The sequence below is a fragment of the Homarus americanus genome, unplaced genomic scaffold, assembly GCF_018991925.1.
Source record: "Homarus americanus isolate GMGI-L3 unplaced genomic scaffold, GMGI_Hamer_2.0 scaffold27959, whole genome shotgun sequence".
Lineage (NCBI taxonomy): Eukaryota > Metazoa > Arthropoda > Malacostraca > Decapoda > Nephropidae > Homarus > Homarus americanus.
The window spans coordinates 767-22,595 of NW_024737608.1; the positions used below are offsets into that span (position 1 = coordinate 767).

The 21,829-nt window shown below is 37.9% G+C and overlaps 2 protein-coding genes across 3 annotated transcripts; both read left to right on the forward strand.

Annotated features, from left to right (window-relative positions):
* Positions 1-2,499: 2,499 nt before the first annotated feature.
* On the forward strand, positions 2,500-14,291 carry LOC121873484 (kelch-like protein 5; the record flags this gene model as incomplete). 2 transcript variants are annotated; one of them, XM_042377075.1, is given in 9 exon segments in its annotated part: positions 2,500-2,696; positions 3,173-3,289; positions 3,705-3,800; positions 5,363-5,567; positions 5,921-6,145; positions 6,942-7,104; positions 7,341-7,553; positions 7,753-7,924; positions 8,438-14,291. In XM_042377075.1, coding segments are annotated over 9 exon segments (1,451 nt in total), but the record flags the coding sequence as incomplete, so codon positions are not given.
* A 4,215-nt stretch (positions 14,292-18,506) lies between these two features.
* Positions 18,507-21,825, forward strand: LOC121873498 (basic salivary proline-rich protein 2-like). The gene is made up of 5 exons (XM_042377089.1): positions 18,507-18,724; positions 19,157-19,759; positions 20,123-20,736; positions 21,026-21,334; positions 21,527-21,825. The coding sequence occupies exons 1-5, from the start codon at positions 18,507-18,509 to the stop codon at positions 21,823-21,825; spliced, it is 2,043 nt and encodes a 680-aa protein (XP_042233023.1).
* The last annotated feature ends 4 nt before the right edge of the window (positions 21,826-21,829 follow it).

Sequence of the window (21,829 nt, forward strand, 5' to 3'; positions counted from 1 at the left end):
AATAAAGAAACATTAAATTTAAATCAGAGAAACACGGCCAAAAAACCTTAACTATAACAATAAATTCGCATTTCAAAAAACGATTTACAAAACAAGTCCATACCTGAATAAAAAAGTTAATCATCTGTTAACCAAAAATCTGATATCTTATATAACTTGTTCAATAGTTTAGAAGTTCAATGATTTTGAATAATTCAATTACTTTTGCAACGCTAATTACTCAGCCAATATGGCTTTTCGAGGCCACTTCTTGAAAGTTCAGTATTATTCTCGATGTACTAAATAATAAAACATTAAATTTTAGTTGAGAGAAACGTATTTTTCAAAAAATCCTTTAAGGTTTAGACTTACAATTTTCGTCATTTCGGGCCAAAAGATTTTGTCTAAAATTTCAGTATAGGCATCTGAATGCTGCTTATGATTCAGCAACCAAAATTTGATATCTGATTATAACTTGTTCAAATGGCTTTTTAGAAAATGTTCAAATGATTTTGTGAATATTTTAATTACTTTTGTAATGCTAATTACTCGCCACTTATCTGGGTTTTTGAGGTCATTTCAATATTCTTTTGATGTAATTTAAATAGTAGAGAATATTAAATTTAGTTCAGAGAGAAAAACTGTATAATAAACTTAAGGCTATAGACTTCATAATGTCATTTTGGCCAAAATGGATTTTACCAAAATTTCAGCATATAATTCTGAATGTGTTGCTTAACGATTAGTTAACCAAAATTTGATATCTTGATTATAACTTGTTCAAATGGCTTTTAGAAAATGTTCAAATGATTTTTAGAATAATTTAATTACTTTTGCAATGTTAATTACTCGCCACTTATGGGTTTTCGATACTTTTCTCAGTGCTTGTGTATTATTTCTGATGTACTTAAATAAGTTAGGCACATTAAATTTTAGTTCAGAGAGAAAAACATTTGGCCAAAATCCTAAAGGCTATAGACTTACAATTTTCTTCATTTCGGCCAAAATGGATTTAATCAAAATTTCAGTACATGTAATCCTGAATGTGCTGTTATGATCTGTTAACCAAAATTTTACTGATTATACTTGTTCAAATGGCTTTAGAAAATGCTTCAATGATTTTATAATATTTTAATTACTTTTTGCACGCTAATTACCGCCACTTATGGGTTTCGAGGTCATTTCTTGAAAAGCTAGTATTATTCTTGATACATAAATAGTTAGCACACAAATTTAGTTCAGAGAGAAAACGCATTAATCCAAAAATCCAAGGCTATAGATTCATAACTCAATCCCCAAAAATGGATTTGTTCAAATTTCAGTATAGGTACCCTGAAGCTAAGCTTACGATCTGTTACCCAAAATTTGATATCTGATTATAACTTGTTCAAATGGCTTTAGAAAATGTTCAAAATGATTTTTTAGAATATTTAATTACTCATGCAATGCTAATTAATCGCCACTTAATGTTTCGAGGCCATTTCTGAAGCTTAGTACTATTCGATGTACTCAAATAGTTAGCACATTAAAATTACTTAGTAGAGAAAACGTACTTTTGGCCAAAAACTTTTAAGGCTATAAGACTTCAATAATTTCGTCATTTCGGCCAAAATGATTTTGTTCAAAAATTACAGTATAGTACTCCAACGTGCAAATGCTAATGATCTGTTAACCAAAATTTGATATCTTGATTATAACTTGTTCAAATGGCTAGAAAAGAACAAAATGATTTTTAGAATATTTAATTACTTTTGCAATGCAACACTCGCCACTCTGCGGGTTTTCGAGGTCATTTCATGCTTGTGTATTGCCCTGGATGTACTAAAATAGTTAGCACAATAAATTTTAAATCAGAGAGAAACGTATTTTTAAAAAAAATCCTTTTTAACTATAGACTCATAATTTCGTCATTTCCTTTAAGGCTTCTTAATTCTTATTTTGTCATTTCGGCCAAAAAATGGATTTTGTTCAAAATTTCAGTATAGGTACTCCTGAATGTGCTGCTTAAGGATCTGTTAACCAAAATTTGATATCTTGATTATAACTTGTTCAAATGGCTTTTAGAAAATGTTCAAATGATTTTAGAATATTTTAATTACTTTTGCAATGCTAATTACTCGCCACTTATGGGTTTTCGAGGTCATTTCTTGGTGCTTGTGTATTATTCTGGATGTACTTAAATAGTTAGGCACATTAAATTTTAGTTCAGAGAGAAAACGTATTTTTGGCCAAAAATCCTTTAAGGCTATAGACTTACAATTTTCTTCATTTCGGCCAAAAAATGGATTTTGTTCAAAATTTCAGTATAGGTAGTCTTCAGGGCCAACCCAAGTGCTATATCACATATTTCAATAACAAAATACTGAAGGTAAGGTACTGTATTTCATACAGTGTAACAGTTTAGTTTTTCTGGAAAGATAACTCTTTAAAGAAAATAATATCATATAATAATAAAGAATATTTTTTATACTGCATGTTCTTCTTATAGATGGAGGCATTGACATGTCCATAAATTTTCAGGTACCCTGGAGCTGCATGAAGATACTGTAGAAGTCGTGTTGTCGACAGCACATCATTTATTATTGACAGAAGTAGTAGATGTATGCTGTGACTTCCTCACTAAACAACTTCATCCAGCAAACTGTCTTGGTATACAGCTATTTGCAGATACTCAGGGATGCTCAGATCTTCACCGCCTTGCTTCTACCTATACAGCTGTAAGTCATTAAATCCTTATCACTTTGACAGTACATGTATTAAGGAGCAAGAATAAATAAATTAACACAATATAAGTGGATATGAAACATTTTTATCAATATAGAAATTTTCGTCATTCAATTTATTCCTCTAAACATGAGTGAGTAATACGTGAATTTGTGATATAATAGTTAGGGATTTTCTCTGTATAGTATGAGGCTTGTTGCTCATACAGTACTTTACTTGTTTGTACTGTAGTTGAAAATGGAGTAAGGTGAGTAATTTAGAACAGGACAGGAAAGAGTACAGATACCTGTACTAATACTGTACCTGTATTGTTATTATGAAGCAGGATATACATATACACACACTAGGTGTATATATAAATTTATGTATGGCTCATAACTGTATCCAAATAGCCACAGGCTGCGGCACCAGATATTTTACTCAATCAATTAATCAACCATAACTGGTTCCTTTATGTTTTGTCCTATAGGAGCACTTCCAGGAGGTGATGCAACACCAAGAGTTTGTCCAACTTCCCACAGAGGAAGCTGCTCGACTCTTGGCTTCCGAAGATCTCAATGTTCCCTCCGAGGAACTTATCTTTCAGGTCAGTGATCACATAAACCATGTTTCTAAATTTGTTATATAAACATGTCATGCACCCCAAATGGATTTTGAAGCTGTAATCAGTCATTGGATTTAGGTTTTTATTTCTGTATCCTACAAGTACAGTATTTATAACAGGAAATACTAGTTTGTTGCAGGGAACTGATCAAAATGAAAGAAAATTTCTTTATTACCACTGCCAAATGTTTCAGGCTGAGGCAGTACTATATTATCATCCCTGACCTTATGATAGCACAATACTGTAGACAGTTTAGTTGCATATGATTCAAAAATAATACAGTACACTAATAGAAAAAAGGATATTAAATTCAGTACTGCAACAAAATATTTTGGCAATTTTTAAAGGAAGAATCGTCCTAATATAAAGCAAAAAAAAAAATATATTATTTTTTCAGGCACTGGTGGTATGGCTAAAGCATGACCTTGAGACACGTACAAAGGATATGGCCAGACTATTAGGTCTTGTGAAACTTCCTCTTCTTTCACCCCAGGTACAGTATTACTTCATTTACTGTATATTTTTTACTATTTTTTTCATGACAGTTGTCTGTTGTATTGAAAAGGGTCCAAGATGATCTCAGGTGAGTGATTTAGCTCATTAGCTCATATATGCACACTGAGGGCATGAGATACAAAGGATTCCAAGTAACAGGAACCTTTGCCCTTGTGATCGTGGTAGTTTGGAGGACAAAGTAAATATGTAGTGGAAGCCACTTAATATCTTGGCCACTATGTATTGTAAAAACATGACATTTTAAAAAGCAAGGTTTGCCATTGAGTTTTACTTTAGCCATTTGCTGGCATTGTGTAAAGCATTATTTAATCAGAATCATTTTTATATACCAGAGGATGGAGAACTTTACACATACTGGATGCTGTAACATGTGTTTGAATTAAACAGGAACCAGTTACTATACAGTATAATAATGTTAAAGTTGACTACAGTAGTTTAGTATGTATACTGTATATAGATTTTTTACCCACTAGCAAATTCACCGTCTTTATGAGCTTAGCAATTTTCCCCAGGGCTCAAAGTTGTTCTGTAAACAAAACAGTTTCATAATAACAGGCAAGTCAAGACCTTGTTGAAATGTGGTGATGGGTTTTTAAGTGGTTCCTTCATCTGACTCAGTTTGTTCAGACTGCTGGTATATCTGCTTCATATCATCCACATTCTGGGTGTCACCAGATAACTAGGGGCAGGAAATTTTTGTATCAGCATTTTCAGGTAGTCCAAGTTCACTCTCAATACTGCCTGTAGATGGTCCAAACATATTGTCTTACTTGTATTTAACTCTCAAAAGTCTGCCTTCTCAAAGCAGTTCATATACGTACTGTATATATTGTCACTTGTAAGATGTGTCACACTGGTAAGAGTCGATGATGAGTAACAATGATTGAGCTTCTCGCCCATGACACACTGCTACCCATGACACACGGCTACCCATGACACACGGCTACCCATGACACACGGCTACCCATGACACACGGCTACCCATGACACACGGCTACCCATGACACACGGCTACCCATGACACACGGCTACCCATGACACACGGCTACCCATGACACACGGCTACCCATGACACACGGCTACCCATGGCACACTGCTATCCATGGCACACTACTACCCATGACACGCTGCTACCCATGACGTACTGTCTGACTCTGCTGTTTGACCTCACTCAGACTTCATACCACCCAGGACCATCTCATATACCTGACACAGTGTCCACCACCTCAGATGCCTGGATTAAGATGTCTGTGTGTGTGTGAGATATTAAGTGTCAGTAGTCCAAACTTTGAGGAAAGACTTGTTTATAGGAGGTACATGTTAATCATTCTAATAATATAGAAGAGTTGTGATTAGCTGTTACATTCATTGTGAGTTGAATGAAAATGAGTTATATTATTTTCAATTTAAATTTTTCATATACGTACAGCATACAGTATATACTGGATGTATAGCACTGTTATTTGTTTATTTCCGTATGGGGTATAATGTGTTGCTTAGATATCCTTTTAGGTTTATAAACAAATTGCTGTTTTGCAGTTCTTGACTGATCATATAGAAACCAATTCACTCTTCAAAGAAGATCGAGAGTGCCAAGAGTTGATCCTGGAAGCTCTTAAGTATCATCTGCTGCCAGAAAGACGGTCCACACTCCAATCACCACGCACCAAGCCCAGAAAATCCACTGTTGGAGATCTTTATGTTGTTGGAGGCATGGACTCCAATAAGGGTGGGTGGAGAGGAAGTAAGATTAAGAGGATTTTTTTTTTCACGAATAACTAGAAAAAAAAAGAATTCCTGGATCAAGCTCTCTAGAGAACTTTCATTGACTGTGATAAGAATTATTTTAGCACTACAATACAATACTGGTTTCTACATTATTTCTGAAGCTGCACATTATTCTTTAGAGCAACCTTTTTAAAAAAGAATTAATTATTTAATTCGTTTTTATTATTTTCTTTAATTTTATTAGTTTTATACCAGTTTTTATTTAGTTATAAATATTCTCCTTTTTCTATAAAGTATGTATACGTGTGTGTGTGTGTTTTGATAATATGATGACTAAAAGTATATAATGACTGTGTATTTTAACTACAGGTTCAACAGGGATTGAAAAGTACAACTTAAGAACGAACAGCTGGACCACCGTGGGAACAATGACAGGGCGACGTTTGCAGTTTGGAGTAGCAGTTTTGGACGGGAAGTTACACGTGGTTGGTGGTAGAGACGGCCTCAAGACGCTGAACACTGTTGAGTCATACGAGCCGAGTACTAGAACATGGTCCCAGTTGCCTCCAATGTCAACGCATAGACACGGCCTAGGTGAAAAATCATACCTGTACAACTAATATTGTTTACTGTATTGTATTTTTGTGTGTGCCCCTTGCAGGGGTGGCCGATGTAAACCAATGGTTTAAATCAGGCATGGGCAACCTTTCCTCAATCATGGGTTGCATTAAGATTTAGTTATTTTTCTGCAGGCCAATCCACCAAAATTTTTATCCTACCTAGCCCAAAACTAATGTTAATATTGTATTAGCGCGGACAGTGAAGCAGTTTATCGTCACGTCCACCTTATGATGTTTTCAGTTTACAATCACAGTCTTTTTCCCATTTATGAAACAAATCCATCATAATAATTTTTTAAGTAAAATATTGATGTTTCTTGGCATTTAACAGAAGATGATTGAAGCAATATATATATGTACCCGTTAGCCGGAACAATTGGTGCAGAGCACTTCCGGAAATGAGAGATTCCGGGTAACGAGACAACTCTCTCAAAGCCAGATAAAATCCCCCATCCCCGGAATTTTCCAGGTAATGGAAAAATTTTCTCAGAAGTTCCAGAAATTGCCCATTACATCACCTCTCGAACCCGGAAAAATATCCCTCATCCCCGGAATTTTCCGGAAAAATATACAAGAGCTCATTGCAGGTGATTAGGTAGTTTACTGCACCCACAGACAAGGATAAAGTAAAGAACCGGTTTACTGATATTATATATGTACTGCAAATCTTTGTGTTTATATCATGAAACCATTTTACCAATTCTTTTGTGAATGCTGAAAATCCTTATTCATAGATTATTTAAATACTAAATGATTCATCTGTATTGTAGGTGTTGGTGTTTTAGAGGGTCCCCTCTATGCTGTTGGTGGTCATGATGGTTGGAGTTACTTAAATACTGTGGAGCGTTGGGATCCACAAGCACGACAGTGGAGCTATGTTGCACCCATGTCAACTTCCAGGTCAACTGTGGGTGTAGCTGTTCTCAATGGAAGGTTAGATTGTTTTAATTCTGTTTAACTTACTCCTCCACATTATTATCCTGTGTATTTCTTTGTTTTTTTATTATAAATCTTATCAGCTTTAATTATTGTCTGTGGAGCTCTGATTTAAAACAAATATGAACTTTTATCCCCCACGAGAGGTTTAAAAGTTACCGTTTAAAATGTTAGTCTTCCCCAATATTATTGTAATAGTATATTTAATTTTCTAAAATGTAAAATATTTTCAGGCTGTATGCAGTGGGAGGGAGAGATGGATCATCATGCTTACGAACTGTAGAGTGTTATGATCCCCACACAAACAAATGGACCCCATGTGCACCTATGGCCAGAAGGAGAGGGGGTGTTGGAGTAGGCGTGGTCAATGGTTTCCTCTATGCTGTTGGTGGTCACGATGCTCCCGCGTCCAACCCATGTGCTTCCAGATTTGACTGTGTTGAGAGGTAACAGGAAACTGACTCTTAATTTTTATAAGTTATTTGTTCATAAATTGTTTTAAAATTTAGGAACTTCAAATGTAAAAATAAGAATTTGGCAAGACATTTTTGTACTGTACTCAACAAGAATTAATAAATGTCTGTAAAATATAAGAGTTTGTTTAGATTTCTTTGTACTCAAGAAGAATTTTAAAAAATTTCCCAGATATGATCCTGCAACAGACACTTGGACCCAGGTGGCATGTCTGAACGTTGGCTGTGATAGTGCAGGAGTGAGTCTCCTGGGTGATCGCTTGTTTTGTGTTGGTGGCTATGATGGCCAGACCTATCTAAATCTTGTCCATGCTTATGACCCTCAAACAAATGAATGGATGCAGGTAAGTCACACATGTATTTATCTCTTATTCTCTCAGTCCATATTAAGATATTCATTCATTCCAAGAAATCCATCTTTACTCTCTGTAAGGGTATTGGCATATATATAGAATCTTTTCCACAGTACTTGGCAACTTCTCATTATACTATCATGTAGCAAATACCATTACTTTTATGGAATTCCTACCTTTTATACTTTGTTCCAACTCTGAAAAGTAGGTTGATTATAGAAAGAGCATCCAGCTGTAAAACTTGCTTCAAATTTGCTGTCTGGCAATCATTGCTAACCCATTTAAATGTGGAAAATGGCAAAAAAATAATGATGCTGATGTTAACAACAGTTTGTTCAGCTTTTAATAGATATTTTGTAATTAATTTTCACAACAGAGTTTTTAAACTCCTTCACTATGGGGATGCCACTTGATTTTTTATATGGCTAAGGCCAGGCAATTTTATTCAATTCAGAGGGTACCCTGTACACAAGGGGTTGAGTTTACAATGAGTTTCCCTTTCAGATGTCTCCTTTAGCAACTGGTCGTGCTGGGGCCTGTGTGGTGGTGGTGAAGAAGGACCACTGACCCCGGCCTTCTCAGCTACATTAACTAACTCATAGATAAGTTACTTCATGAATGTTTGAATTAAATGATAGAACCAAGCAATAATAATTATAATAATGATGATAATATTTTTTTTTTTTTGTGAATCTCATTATCATGTCCAAGATCTTCCTGGAGTTATTTATGCCAAAATATGAGACTGATAGATATTATAATTAAGAAAGTTATGATACTGAAATGACACCTCTTTAGTAACATAATTAAAGGTAATTTCTTCCATAAAAAGTGATGTATAAGAGCTTTATTATCAAACTATGAATATGTGGATTAGCCTTGTCTCAAAAGATCTTCAAAACTTGTCCTCTTGATGCATATCGTGCTATCACCTGTGAGTACTAGTTTTTCTCCAACTCTAAAACCATGAAATTCTTAAGAAAGTTGTGAGAATGATAAGCCATCATTACCAACAAAAGTCAGAGAGGATGCCTGTTTACACCCCTTCATTTATTGAAAGAAAAGGCGCAGGAAGTTTATTATGGTTTTCTAGATGTTTGTTTATCGAAGTTCAGGACAAAAAAATAATGAATGATAGCACAAGATATTAAGAAAGTAGTAGGACAACCAAAAAATAATATATAAGACATACAATACAAAGGACTAGAGACAATATAGCTAAGTTTTTTCATTCTGTAACTGAAAAAGCACATTGGTTTTTCTGGTTAGTCATGTCTCACCTAATGTGTTCGTCTTAAAAACTTCAAATTTGTTCAGTTGTCATTGAAGTCTTCATTCGCTACGTGGGAGGGTAGTTCTCTGCAAAAAATCCCTTAACAATTCCTGTTTTGTTACACCTCAGTAAATTTTATCATTTCTACCCTTGTTGCCTATATAATCCCTCCTTTTACTTGGCCACCTTACTTAAAAGTTTTCCATTGTATGTTATTATTCTTGCCTCATTTACAATTCCTTCATTTTTGTCAACAACTCCTTGAAATCTCCATATGGAAAGTCCCCACAATATCCTTCTTCCTTTTGTCTATTCATCCACCCTCTTTCTCTGTTAACTGTAGTCATAACACTTATCTAGATTCATAATTGCTATAATACTTACTTTTTTTGTCTCCCATTTCTCAAACATAAGATCTAACATTCCTTAACTTATTCTCTCTCTACCCATTACTGGCTGTCATTTAATCTTTTCTACTACTGTTACAACCCTGCTGTACTCTTGCTCCTAAAAGTGTCATATTGTCTTACACAAAATCGTAAAGATGTGTTTTGGAGCGAGTGTACCTAATGAACACCCTTAACCGAGTAGCTTATTATATCCTGGGTATTATTCCATTATTTCTCTAGAGCCCTTTTATTTTTAATAGTGACAGCTCCTACATATATCAGTTCTATTTTGTGTTACCATCTCTCCAAGATACTACTCTGGGTATAAAAAGATTACAGTATTTTGGGACTTACTGCAGAGACTCAGACACACACAGACACACACACACATTGTGATTTTTAATAGATAGGAAGAAAAACTTAAGATTGGTGACTTCAGCTGTGTAGGTGCTATATTTACAGTGCTGGTGGTGAAGGAAAGAAGTAAACAAGGAAGGATGGAAGGAATACTGTACTGTATGTAGTGATATGAATGTTGTTATGTACCATATTTTGTGTGTATTTTCGTCCCGTAGTCACAGTTTTTTTAAATGATATATACTAGAAGATGTGAGGAATAAATAAAAATAATATCAATAAATAAATTAAAAAAAAAATACTGTAGTGTACATTTCATATTTTACTTAAGCCAAATGGATGATCATTAATTCATCAATAACCTGTTGTTGTACAGTACAGTAGTCCTTTGCCAACCACGGGAGTTAGGTTCCTGAAAAACTCCATTATCGGCAAATATGCGGTTAGCAAGACTAAAGGCTAATGGGAAATAGGGGGTTAGGTTCCATGGTTGCGGATAACACTCTTCAAAGCCTAACTAAGTTGCTTGTTTCTACACTAAACAATATCTGTAGTGATATAAATTTTACAGTACAGGGGTATTAACCTGTACTGAGAGAGCGTGGAGATCAGTAGCGGGAGATGGGACACTGGGCGGAGGAATACATTAGACTGTGGAGGGATAAAGAGGCCATGCTAATCTGCAGATATTTAAAACTAAATGCTGCACTTGGTAAAATGGTATATAGAGTGAAAACAGTGGATACATGGAAGCAGCGGTTGGCGAGGATCTACTGTATATATCAACCTCACCAAATTTTAATAATAATAATAATAATAATAATAATCCATTTTGGAATGTTTATACAGTCATTACTTAAACTTTTGAGGTCTTTTGTATTTATAAAGCTGCCTGTACAGTTGTAAAACATGTGTAAGAAGTAAGTCTAAGACGGAATGCTTGACTGGCTGAGGACGTGGAAGTAGAGGAAGATGTAGTGTGTGTGTGTGTGTGTAAGCTGGAGAATAGATGATGTCTGGCATGTAGAGTCACTGTGGCGTTTGGATAATATTCTTAATGTTGAAACCAGCCAAAGTGTGATAACTAGTATGTTAGGTGTTCTGTGTATCTACACAGACAGACAGACGGACACAGACAGACAGTAGCACCATATAAAACCCTATTTCATTATAAACTTTATAGTTTCCATTAATTTGACTTATAAATCTACATTTCATAGTACAGTATACTGTATAAGAAACCGGACTAAAAAAAACATACGTGATTATATAATGTGTGGTGATTGGATATTAATTTATATGATAATAATGGGAAAAATATCAGAGGATGAGATTTGAAATATCCCATCCAGTAATGACTTGTTTTCTCAAGTCATGACTATTATTGGAAAAGAAATGAAAAGAATTAGCAATTAGAATGAATCTTGGGAGCTTAAGATGCAGTACCTTGAAGAAGTAGTAGTAGTAAAATATAGTATGTGTTAGTAGTGTACAGTTGCCCATCTTTTGATGACTTCATTGACATGCTTATCTGTAAGGCACATTGTAGTTCTTATGTAGGCCACCAGGCTTTTAAGCATACATGTTGTATTGGTTAAAGTTGTCATCTTGGAAAACATGCTCTTTACCTGTCATTAATGGGAAAATATCGGTCATTAATGGGAAAGTACTGTACCTGTTGTTAATGGGAAAGTACTGTACCTGTCATTATAGCTCTGATATTGGAAATGTTTTATACATTATATACATCTGTAACTGATATGATAAGCCAAAACAAACAAAAATCTCATGAAATATCTTACAGTATTTGAAAACATTTATAAAGACTGGATTAATATAATACTCTTATGAAAAATAAGAATATGAAGATGATAAAATATGAATTGCATCTGATCAGTTTGACTGAAGTTAATAATTACTGACTAGGTAAAATCAAGAGAGGCTGATAATCACACTGATTATGAACAAATTTACGGAAATCTTGTTTATGGTGATACTGGCAGTTAGTGTGACGCTGCTGCTTGTGAACTTTGTGATATTGAACCCTCCTCTTTTTCTGCTCTTACATTAAGATTTCTATAAATCTGTAAGATGCAGAAAATTTAATGTTCAAATATTCTAGGATTCTGTGAACTTTGAGGGAGGGGAGGGATGATAATATATGTGCACTAATCTTATTATTGTAGTACTGTAATTAGAAAAATTATGGAGATCAAAATTAAAATAACTGAGTACCTTATGGGTTATATAAGATATTGTGTTGAGCATTGAAAAATAAAATTTATGATATTCAATGTCAAAATTGTGCTTGGCAAGATATGTAATGTTTGAGGCATTGACACAGTTACTGGAGGCTTTCATAATGTAAGGAAGACCTGCTAGAGGATATACTGTATATACATTGAGGAACAGGTTAAATTATGGATCCTCTTTCACTTGGAATATGATAGCACAGTATCATTCCTCCCTTCTGCTGTGGTTCATATTCTTGTACTCGCTCACTATAACACGGACAATCTTGTACTCACGGAACTCCTGTCGTTTGCTCTTCGGTAGAATCCACACCGCATACCCTTCATAAACCACTTACGGTAAGCATGAAATTCAAAGCTCCTCTCTCAATATTACTGAATAATAAGGTGAAAAATGTGATTAAACAGTAAAGCCGAGTCCCTTGTTTGTCAGCTCAACAGCACATACCGTAATTTACAAACTTTTGCCAATTTTAACATGACATGCAAAACCTTTTCTGTAAACAACAACTACTCCATTGTACATAAACCATTGAATTTCTAAGTCTTAGGCTCATGGTGTCTCATGATTATTATTGAAACATACGTTCTATGTCTGATGCACAGATCTTTTAAACTAACTCTCATAACATGATAGCTCACTGTTGCTGTGGTGTTATGAAATGTAATCTTAAAAGTTTTGCCATTTTCAATAGTTCTAATGTAATTGTTTATTTTGTTTATGAATTTGATACCTAAACCTCAACTTGGTTTGTTGTATAAAAGTCAGAAACCCAATAGTAATAATTGTCATTGGTGAATAAAATGTTTAACAGGCTTTAAAACATGATGTTTGGTATACTAACGAGTGTGCATATTGCATGCAGTATGTCATATGATTGACTTTGGAATATATTATGAGAATTTTTACATTAGACGACCATGTAGTTAAATATTCTATTAATCATAACTACCGCAGCAGCAAGTGGGGTGTTCTATGCATGTGGGAGAGCTGCCTGATTTGTCTATATTCAGGAGTGTGACATTTTAAGGTGATTTTTTTATTATTTGCATAAAAAAAAATGTATTTTTAACTGATTCTTTCTTTGATGCTAAAAGAGTTGAGCTCAGAATTTTTTTTCTTGTTGACAGATGTCGACTCTTATGAAGTTCTTTCTATCACGAAAGCTCTAAAGGATATTAAAAACATTCCAGTTATTGATATTTTGAGAATTATTTACAACATACCTTTCAGGAAAACTACTTTGAATGTGTTACAACATACACTATAGTATAATTAATTACATGTACTGTACAAGATATTTGCAACGCACTTTTCAGGAAGCAGATTTTTATTGTGTTTACATGTAAAGAATGTGATGGTAGGTTTAGTATGCTAGAAGTGCTGAGGGCTTTAATTTATAAGCAGAACATTTAATCCTAATTGTCTGACTTACTGCTTGTATCATTATTTGCATAACATGTTTAAGATTACTTTACAGGGGGTGAAATATCTAGAAGGTGACAGGATTTCCCAAGTGTGAAGCTAATGTAAAGTTACGTAAGGTAACGGAGTTTGTGAATCATTTTTAGACACTATTTTTCTCCTTGGATTACAGTTTCAAATAAGTATTATTATGTTTTGTTTATGTGAACCATTACTGTGTAGTTAAACACTGACTGTATGAACGAATTTTGATGTTATGTTTTCAAGTCCACCTCTTCACACATGTAAACCTTTCTAGAAATGTCTTGTGTGTTTTTAGAAGAGCACTATGATAGACTTCTCGTTATTTCTGGACAATGTTGAGTGTGAGGCTCCTGGAAGGGAGAATTGTTGAAGTTAGGTTCTAGTTATTAAGAGTACCTGGGCATTTTTCTATATAACATTGCATTTCTATTGCCAATAAATGGTGTGATAATTGACTGTCTAAGATATGAAGATCTATAAAGAGGTAAAATGTATACATACTCTATATTCCAAAGATTTGCACTGCATTTTAATTGCTTAGTTTTAAGATTTATAGGCTATACTGTATTCTGTATGACTATATTTTTCACAATTCTGAAATTAATGAAATGAGTGATTAAGGAGATGTTATACTCTTCAATAGTAATATATATATATATATATATATATATATATATATATATATATATATATATATATATATATATATATATATATATATATATATATATATATATATATATATATATATATATATATATATATATATATATATATATATATATATATATATATATATATATATATATATATATATATATATATATATATATATATATATATATATATATATATATATATATATATATATATATATATATATATATATATATATATATATATATATATATATATATATATATATATATATATATATCTTGTGTGACACTGCTGACCTGACCGTCTTGCTGGTGTGCTGAACACTACTGTATTCCAAAAATCTAAGTTTCTGAAGAATGATTGTTAGGCACTTCTTTATCCTTTTTTTTTATTTCTATTCTCTATTTACCTGTATGTATTATCCATCTTTTTACTGGATTCAGAGCAGATGTTTCATTATAAAATCTCCCCCAAACTTGTTGGTTATTGGTCATCTTCACACTTTCAGGTACACTTGCTCCAGAGGGTATCTTTATTGGAAGGGTCCGATGAATTTCAAAATGAACTGTTGTCTTGGTAGGGCTGTCAAAATGTTTCGTCCGCTGTGTCATGTTATCTAACAAAATCGTAAAGAAAATTTTTGGAGTAAGTGTACATATTTTGATGTGTATATTACTTAAATGCTACAAATATACTGATAAGTATTTGCATTGAGAAATAGGTTAAGAGAAAGAGGTTTGTTTTGACAGATTTATACAAATACTGTAGAACAGAAAATGGAATCATTTAGAAAACATTAGTAAAGAAGAAAGTTAGGATTGATGGAAGTTTATAAGAAACAGTTCTGTAGAGTAAATATGCAGTATACATTAAAAAAAATTAAAATTGCTATTGGTAGAATTAAAAATGTGCAATTCTTTTGTTTCTTGAATGGTGGCAGTTCCATGGGCTACTGTTGCCAACTACACCTGTAGTCTGTTATTTTCTTAATTGCAGTTTAAGAAAGTCTATTTTTGTTTCCACACTTGTCATTTATTTTGATGTTAGTAATGTTTCAGGATCAAGATATTATCTTAAAATCTTGCTCTTACTGATGAACTAGTTTCAGGTCAGGTTCAGAGTTGATTATAGCAGCTATGGTGTAAAGGATTTGCCCACATGAAAAACTACCAGCTAAATTTGCATCTTGCTCTTGTACCTAGAGTTTTTATTGACACTTGACGGCATTGGAGATGATCATGACCCACAGCATTTGCAGGAAATTGTTTTCGCCTCTGTTTTGAATGCAGGAAGTAGAATACAGTACAGTAAGTCCTCGATAGACAGTGATTTGGGACTTCTGGCCAATAATTGACCAAAATTCCAATCGAGAACGAAGGTATCGGTTAGAGTTGCCAATTAGGTCATAAAATGGTTGGAGAACAAAAGATTTTGATATCAAGTTACACACCATGGAAAGATAGGCAACACATATAGAAAAGTAAGATTTACATTTTTGAAAGCATTTTTGTACCCTGGAATAGAAAGATAAGCTTTACAGCCACTTGAAGAAGCATGGCAAAGGCTGCAGGAAATACTTGTGTTGGATGGCCGTTTATAGGGTTTAAAAGCCTTTATTACTCTAAAACACATTCTTTTAGAGGATCTGCAGGAATTGCTTTCATTAAAGAACTCATTCTCTATGGAGGGTCTACTGTATTTGACTTAATGGATTAAACAAATATAAAATAATTTCATTGGTATTCAGACCCAGATGTAGATTTACAAAGGAGTATAATAATCTGTAACTTGCAAGCTCATAAGCTCCCCCAGTGACCAATGCATGTCTTTCACTTTATAACCTTTATTGTTGTTTATGTAAAGCATTAAGAGTAACTTTTAAGAGTATTTGTATGTACCGTACAGTAATGCGCAGAGAACTAGGTAGTTAGTTGTACAATTTTTCAACTGCACAAACTTGTTAAAATACATCGGCTTTAATAAGTCAGTTGATCTGTCTGGGAGTCTTAGGCAGCTAGTTGCTCCATTTTTAACATTTAAGGTGCCCTATTCTCTGTAGTCATTCACTTTCAAGATATTAGTGATTCTAGTTCAATGCCTAGTGGTGCAGTATACTATGCTAAGTACTGTTATTGGTAATTTTGTCCAAGCAGCTGGTAATTATACTGGAGTAGCGTGATACAGTATATTGCAATAAAAGTTTTTTGGCTGTAGATCTATTGTAAGTAACTGTGTTTATATGATTACAGTGTATAACTTGAGGATTTTGGTAGTGTTGGAATTTACAGCAAGATAGAGCAGATAGAACAAAACAAGATTAATCAACTATTAGTTTCTAAGTGCCTATCCTGTACACATTTTATTTCGTGTTGTTTAATTATATGAAGGACTTTGATTTAATATCATTCCATCACTGTAACAATTTGTTTCTTTGTATTTGGAAATGTTTATGACTACCTGTATAAGATAGATAGATTATCTTTTTTACGATATTGAAACCAGCATATACAGTCAAGAGTAAAGACAAAATACTACTCCATATCCAAGTTTAATATCTATATAAAGTGAAGCCTGCATTTTTTTGATCTCGATACATTCCATGATATAAGGTAATGTTAGCCCCTTCACTACAGGGATGCCACTTTTAATATTTTATTTGGCTAATGCCAGACAATTTAATTCAGCTCAGAGAGGAGCCTGTGCACAAGGGGCTATTTTTTTATTATTTTTATTTTTTTAATAGAAGCTCATTGTTACACATGTATGAATGTACTGTATACTGAGTTTAAAAAGTGAATGATTTTTAGTGACTAGATGTCAAGCATTTTGATTGGTTAATGGAGTAGGCACTTTACTTAAGGAAGTGTTGTTAGTTTTAGTGTCAATTTTCAGTATTCCATTTCCTCTGTTCAGTCAGCCGTACTAATAATGTACAGTATTTCAATAATTTTTTTTTGTAATTTGCCCATTATGAGAATTTGTGCTATTGATAGTCTGCTTATTTTGTTTTCTTTTTTTTTTTGCATTGTCAGCTTTCTTTTCTATAACTTTGGTTGTGATATTCCTTTTTAATTGTGTTTTCATGCTGTAGGTACATTTATTCCATGCCATATCTCACTGGTACAAGCCCTTACCCTTTATGGCTCAAGGTGCTGATTGCATTTGAAAAAAATAATGTCTTGAATAATCATTGTTTAGTAAATCATTGAGATTATATCTTCTTGATTTTGTTCAACTCAATGGTGATATTGTTTTGACTGACTGTACATAAATTGATATTATAATAGTAGAATGTTTATATATCTTGCATTGTTCACATTCTAAATTTATTTGTCTTTACTTTGTATGGTACAGAAGTTTGTAAAGTTAATTTAGAATATTGTTTCAATAGAATGAAAATAAAGTATAAAGGTAGCAAGGTGTTTTTATTTTCTTGAATGTAGAGGAGCCAAGTGACCAAAATATGGAATGAGAACCTTGTAAATCTTTATACATGCACCTTACAAATCTCTTTTTACACCCACCCCTCCTCCATGTCCTCCCTACACACACCCCTCCTCCAGGCCCTCAATACCCACACCCCTCCTCCAAGCCCTTCCTACCCGCACCCCTCCTCCATCCCCTCCATACCCACACCCCTGCTCCATGACCTCCATACCCACACCCTCCTCCATGCCCTCCTACCCACACCCCTGCTCCAAGCCCTCCATACCCACACCCCCTGCTCCAAGCCCTCCATATCCACACCCCTGCTCCAAGCCCTCCATACCCACACCCCACCCAAGCCCTCTATACCCACATGCCTCCTCCATGCCCTCCACCCACACCCCTCCTCCAAGCCCTCCATACCCACACCCCTCCTCCAAGCCCTCCATACCCACACCCTCCTCCAAGCCCCTCCATACCCACACCTCTCCTCCAAGCCCCATACCCACACCCTCCTCCAAGCCCTGTATACCCACACCCCCCCTCCATGGCCTCCATACCCACACACCTTCTCCAAACCCTCTTTATCCACACCCTTCCTCCATACCCACACCCCTCCCCCATGCCACCCATACCCACATCCCTCCAAGGGATGGCGGTGCCTCCAGAGACTCTCACAGGGGTGGCAACGCCCTCAGGGAAACTCAATGGTAGTGGTGCCCTCTGAGACCATCCCAGGGTTAGTGGCATTCCCAGGGGCCCACTCATGGGCAGCAGCGCCCCTAGGGACACTCCCAGGAACAGGGGCGCTCCCGGGGATTTTTGCAGGGACTTTCCCAAGGGCAGCAACGACCCCAGGGACTCTTCCCCAGAGCGACGGCGCTCCCTGGGAATCTCCCCAAAGCGACGGCGCTCCCTGGGAACCTCCCCAGAGCTACGGCCCTCCCAGGAGTGGTGGCGCCACCAGGGGCCCTCCCAGGAACAGTGATGCCTTTAGCGACCCTCCCTGGGCGACACTCCCCCCAGAGACTCTATCAAGGGTCCACACGGGCCCTATGGCATACTTGTTCGTTGTGTCATATATTACATACTCCCAGCAGTCCTTTACTGAACTATGATTGGTGGACTATTTTTTTAACCCACAAAATTACAGCCAATAGGAGAAGAGAACAGTCAGTCAACATAACTCCACAACTTATGTTTTCCTGTTGGATATTATTCTCCGTTACATTCTTCAGAATGCGATGATACTGGAAATGTATTGGGAGGTGTATTTATTTAACTTTGCATCTCCCAGGAATCTAAATAGCGTAAAAATACTGCACCAAGGGGTTCTATAGGTCTGGCGCTCCCTGGGGCCCTCCCAGGAGTGGCGGTTTCCACCAGGGGCCAACTCAGGGGTGTCGTCTCACCCAGGGGCCCTCCCAGGGGTGGCGGCGCCCCCGTGAACACTCCCAGGGACAACGGCGCCCTTAGAAACACTCCCAGGGGTGGTGGCTTACCCAGGAATTCTCACGGGGACAGCAGAGCCCCCAGGTACCATCGTAGGGATTGTGGCGTTCTTAGGGGCCCACTCAGGGGCGGCAGCGCCCACAGGGACACTCCCAGAAACAGCGGCGCTCCCGATTACTCTCCCAGGAACCCTCCCACGGGCAGCGATTCCCCTAGGGACTGTTCCTGGAGCGACGGCGTTCCCAGAGACCCTCCTCGGAGTGAAGTTGCCCCCAGGCTCCTTTTCCGGTGTGGTGGCACTACCAGGGGCCCTCCTAGGGACAGTGAGGGTTTCTTACAGGGTAGGCAGCATCCCCAGGGACAACGGCACTCCCAGGGATTCCTGCAACGTCCTCCCCAAGGGCCATGGCGGCCCCAGGGACTTCACCAGAGTAACGGCACCCCTGGGGTCCCTCCAAGGCATGGTGGCGCCACCAGGAGCCCACCCAAGGCCGGTGATGCCCCCAGGGACCATCCCAAGGGCGGTGCACTCCAGGGACCCTACCAAGGGTTCCCAGGAGACCTATGGCATGCCCTGCTTGTTGTGTCATATATATATTACATACTGCCAGCAGTCCCTTACTGAGCTATGATTGGTGGACTATTTTTTTAACCCACAAAATTACAGCCAATAGGAGAAGAGAACAGTCAGTCAACACAACTCCACAACTTATGTTTTCCTGTTGGATATTGTTCTCCATTACATTCTTCAGAATGCGATGATACTGGAAATGTATTGGGAGGTGTATTTATTTAACTTTGCATCTCCCAGAAATTTAAATAGCGTAAAAATACTGCACCAAGGGGTTCTATAGGTCTGGCGCTCCCTGGGGCCCTCCCAGGAGTGGCGTTTTCCACCAGGGGCCAACTCAGGGGTGTCGTCTCACCCAGGGGCCCTCCCAGGGGCGGCGGCGCCCCCGTGAACACTCCCAGGGACAACGGCGCCCTTAGAGTCACTCCAGGGGTGGTGGCTTACCCAAGGATTCTCACAGGGACAGCAGAGCCCCCAGGTACCATCGTAGGGATTGTGGCGTTCTTAGGGGCCCACTCAGGGGCGGCAGCGCCCACAGGGACACTCCCAGAAACAGCGGCGCTCCCGATTACTCTCGCAGGAACCCTCCCACGGGCAGCGATTCCCCTAGGGACTGTTCCTGGAGCGACGGCGTTCCCAGAGACCCTCCTCGGAGTGAAGTTGCCCCCATGTGCCTTTTCCGGTGTGGTGGCACTACCAGGGGCCCTCCTAGGGACAGTGAGGGTTTCTTACAGGGTAGGCAGCATCCCCAGGGACACTCACAGGGACAGCGGCGCTCCCAGGGATTCTTGCAAGGTCCTCCCCAAGGGCCATGGCGGACCCAGGGACTTCACCAGAGTAACGGCACCCCTGGGGTCCCTCCAAGGCATGGTGGCGCTACCAGGAGCCCACCCAAGGCCGGTGATGCCCCCAGGGACCATCCCAAGGGCGGTGCACTCCAGGGACCCTACCAAGGGTTCCCAGGAGACCTATGGCATGCCCTGCTTGTTGTTTCATATATATTACATACTACCAGCAGTCCCTTACTGAGCTATGATTGGTGGAGTATTTTTTTAACCCACAAAATTACAGCCAATAGGAGAAGAGAACAGTCAGTGAACACAACCCCACAACTTATGTTTTCCTGTTGGATATTATTCTCCGTTACCTTCATCAGAATGCGATGATACTGGAAATGTGCTGGGCGGTGGTGTATTTATTTAACGTTGCATCTCCCAGAGATCTAAATACCGTAAAACCTACTGCACACTGGGCCCTTACAGGTCTGACATTCCCAGAGGACCACTTACGAGGGAAGGGGGGGGGGGAGGGGTGCCCACAGGGTTTCCTACAGGGCCAGCATCGTCCCCAGGGACACTCCCAGGGACAACAGCGCTCCCAGGGACAACGGCGCTCCCAGGGTCCTACCGAAAGGCAGTGGCGGTCCCTGGAACTTCACCGAAGAAATGGCACTCCGAGGGGACCTCCAAGGCGTGGTGGCGCCACCAGGAGCCCTCCCAAGGCCAGTGATGCCCCCAGGGACCATCCCAAGGGCGGTGCAATCCAGGGACCCTATCAAGGGTTCCCGGGAGGCCTGTGGCATGCCCTGCTTGTTGTGTCATATATATATTACATACTGCCAGCAGTCCCTTACTGAGCTATGATTGGTGGACTACTTTTTTAACCCACAAAATTACAGCCAATAGGAGAAGAGAACAGTCAGTCAACACAACACCACAACTTATGTTTTCCTGTTGAATATTATTCGCCGTTACCTTCTTCAGAATGCGACGATACTGAAAATGTGATGGGCGGTGGTGTATTACTTAACGTTGCATCTCCCAGAGATCTAAACACCGTAAAACCTACTGCACCCAAGGCCCTTTCAGGTCTGGCGTTCCCAGAGGCCTTCCGAGGGGCGAGGTCATGCACAAAGCTTCTTACAGGGCCGGCAGCGCCCCTAGGGACACTTCCTGGGTCAACAGTGCACCCAAGGACCCTCCCAAGGGCAGGACCGCCCACAGGGACCCTCCCTAGAGTGACGGCACAGCCAGGGTCCTCCAAGGCGTGGTGGCGCCACTAGGGGC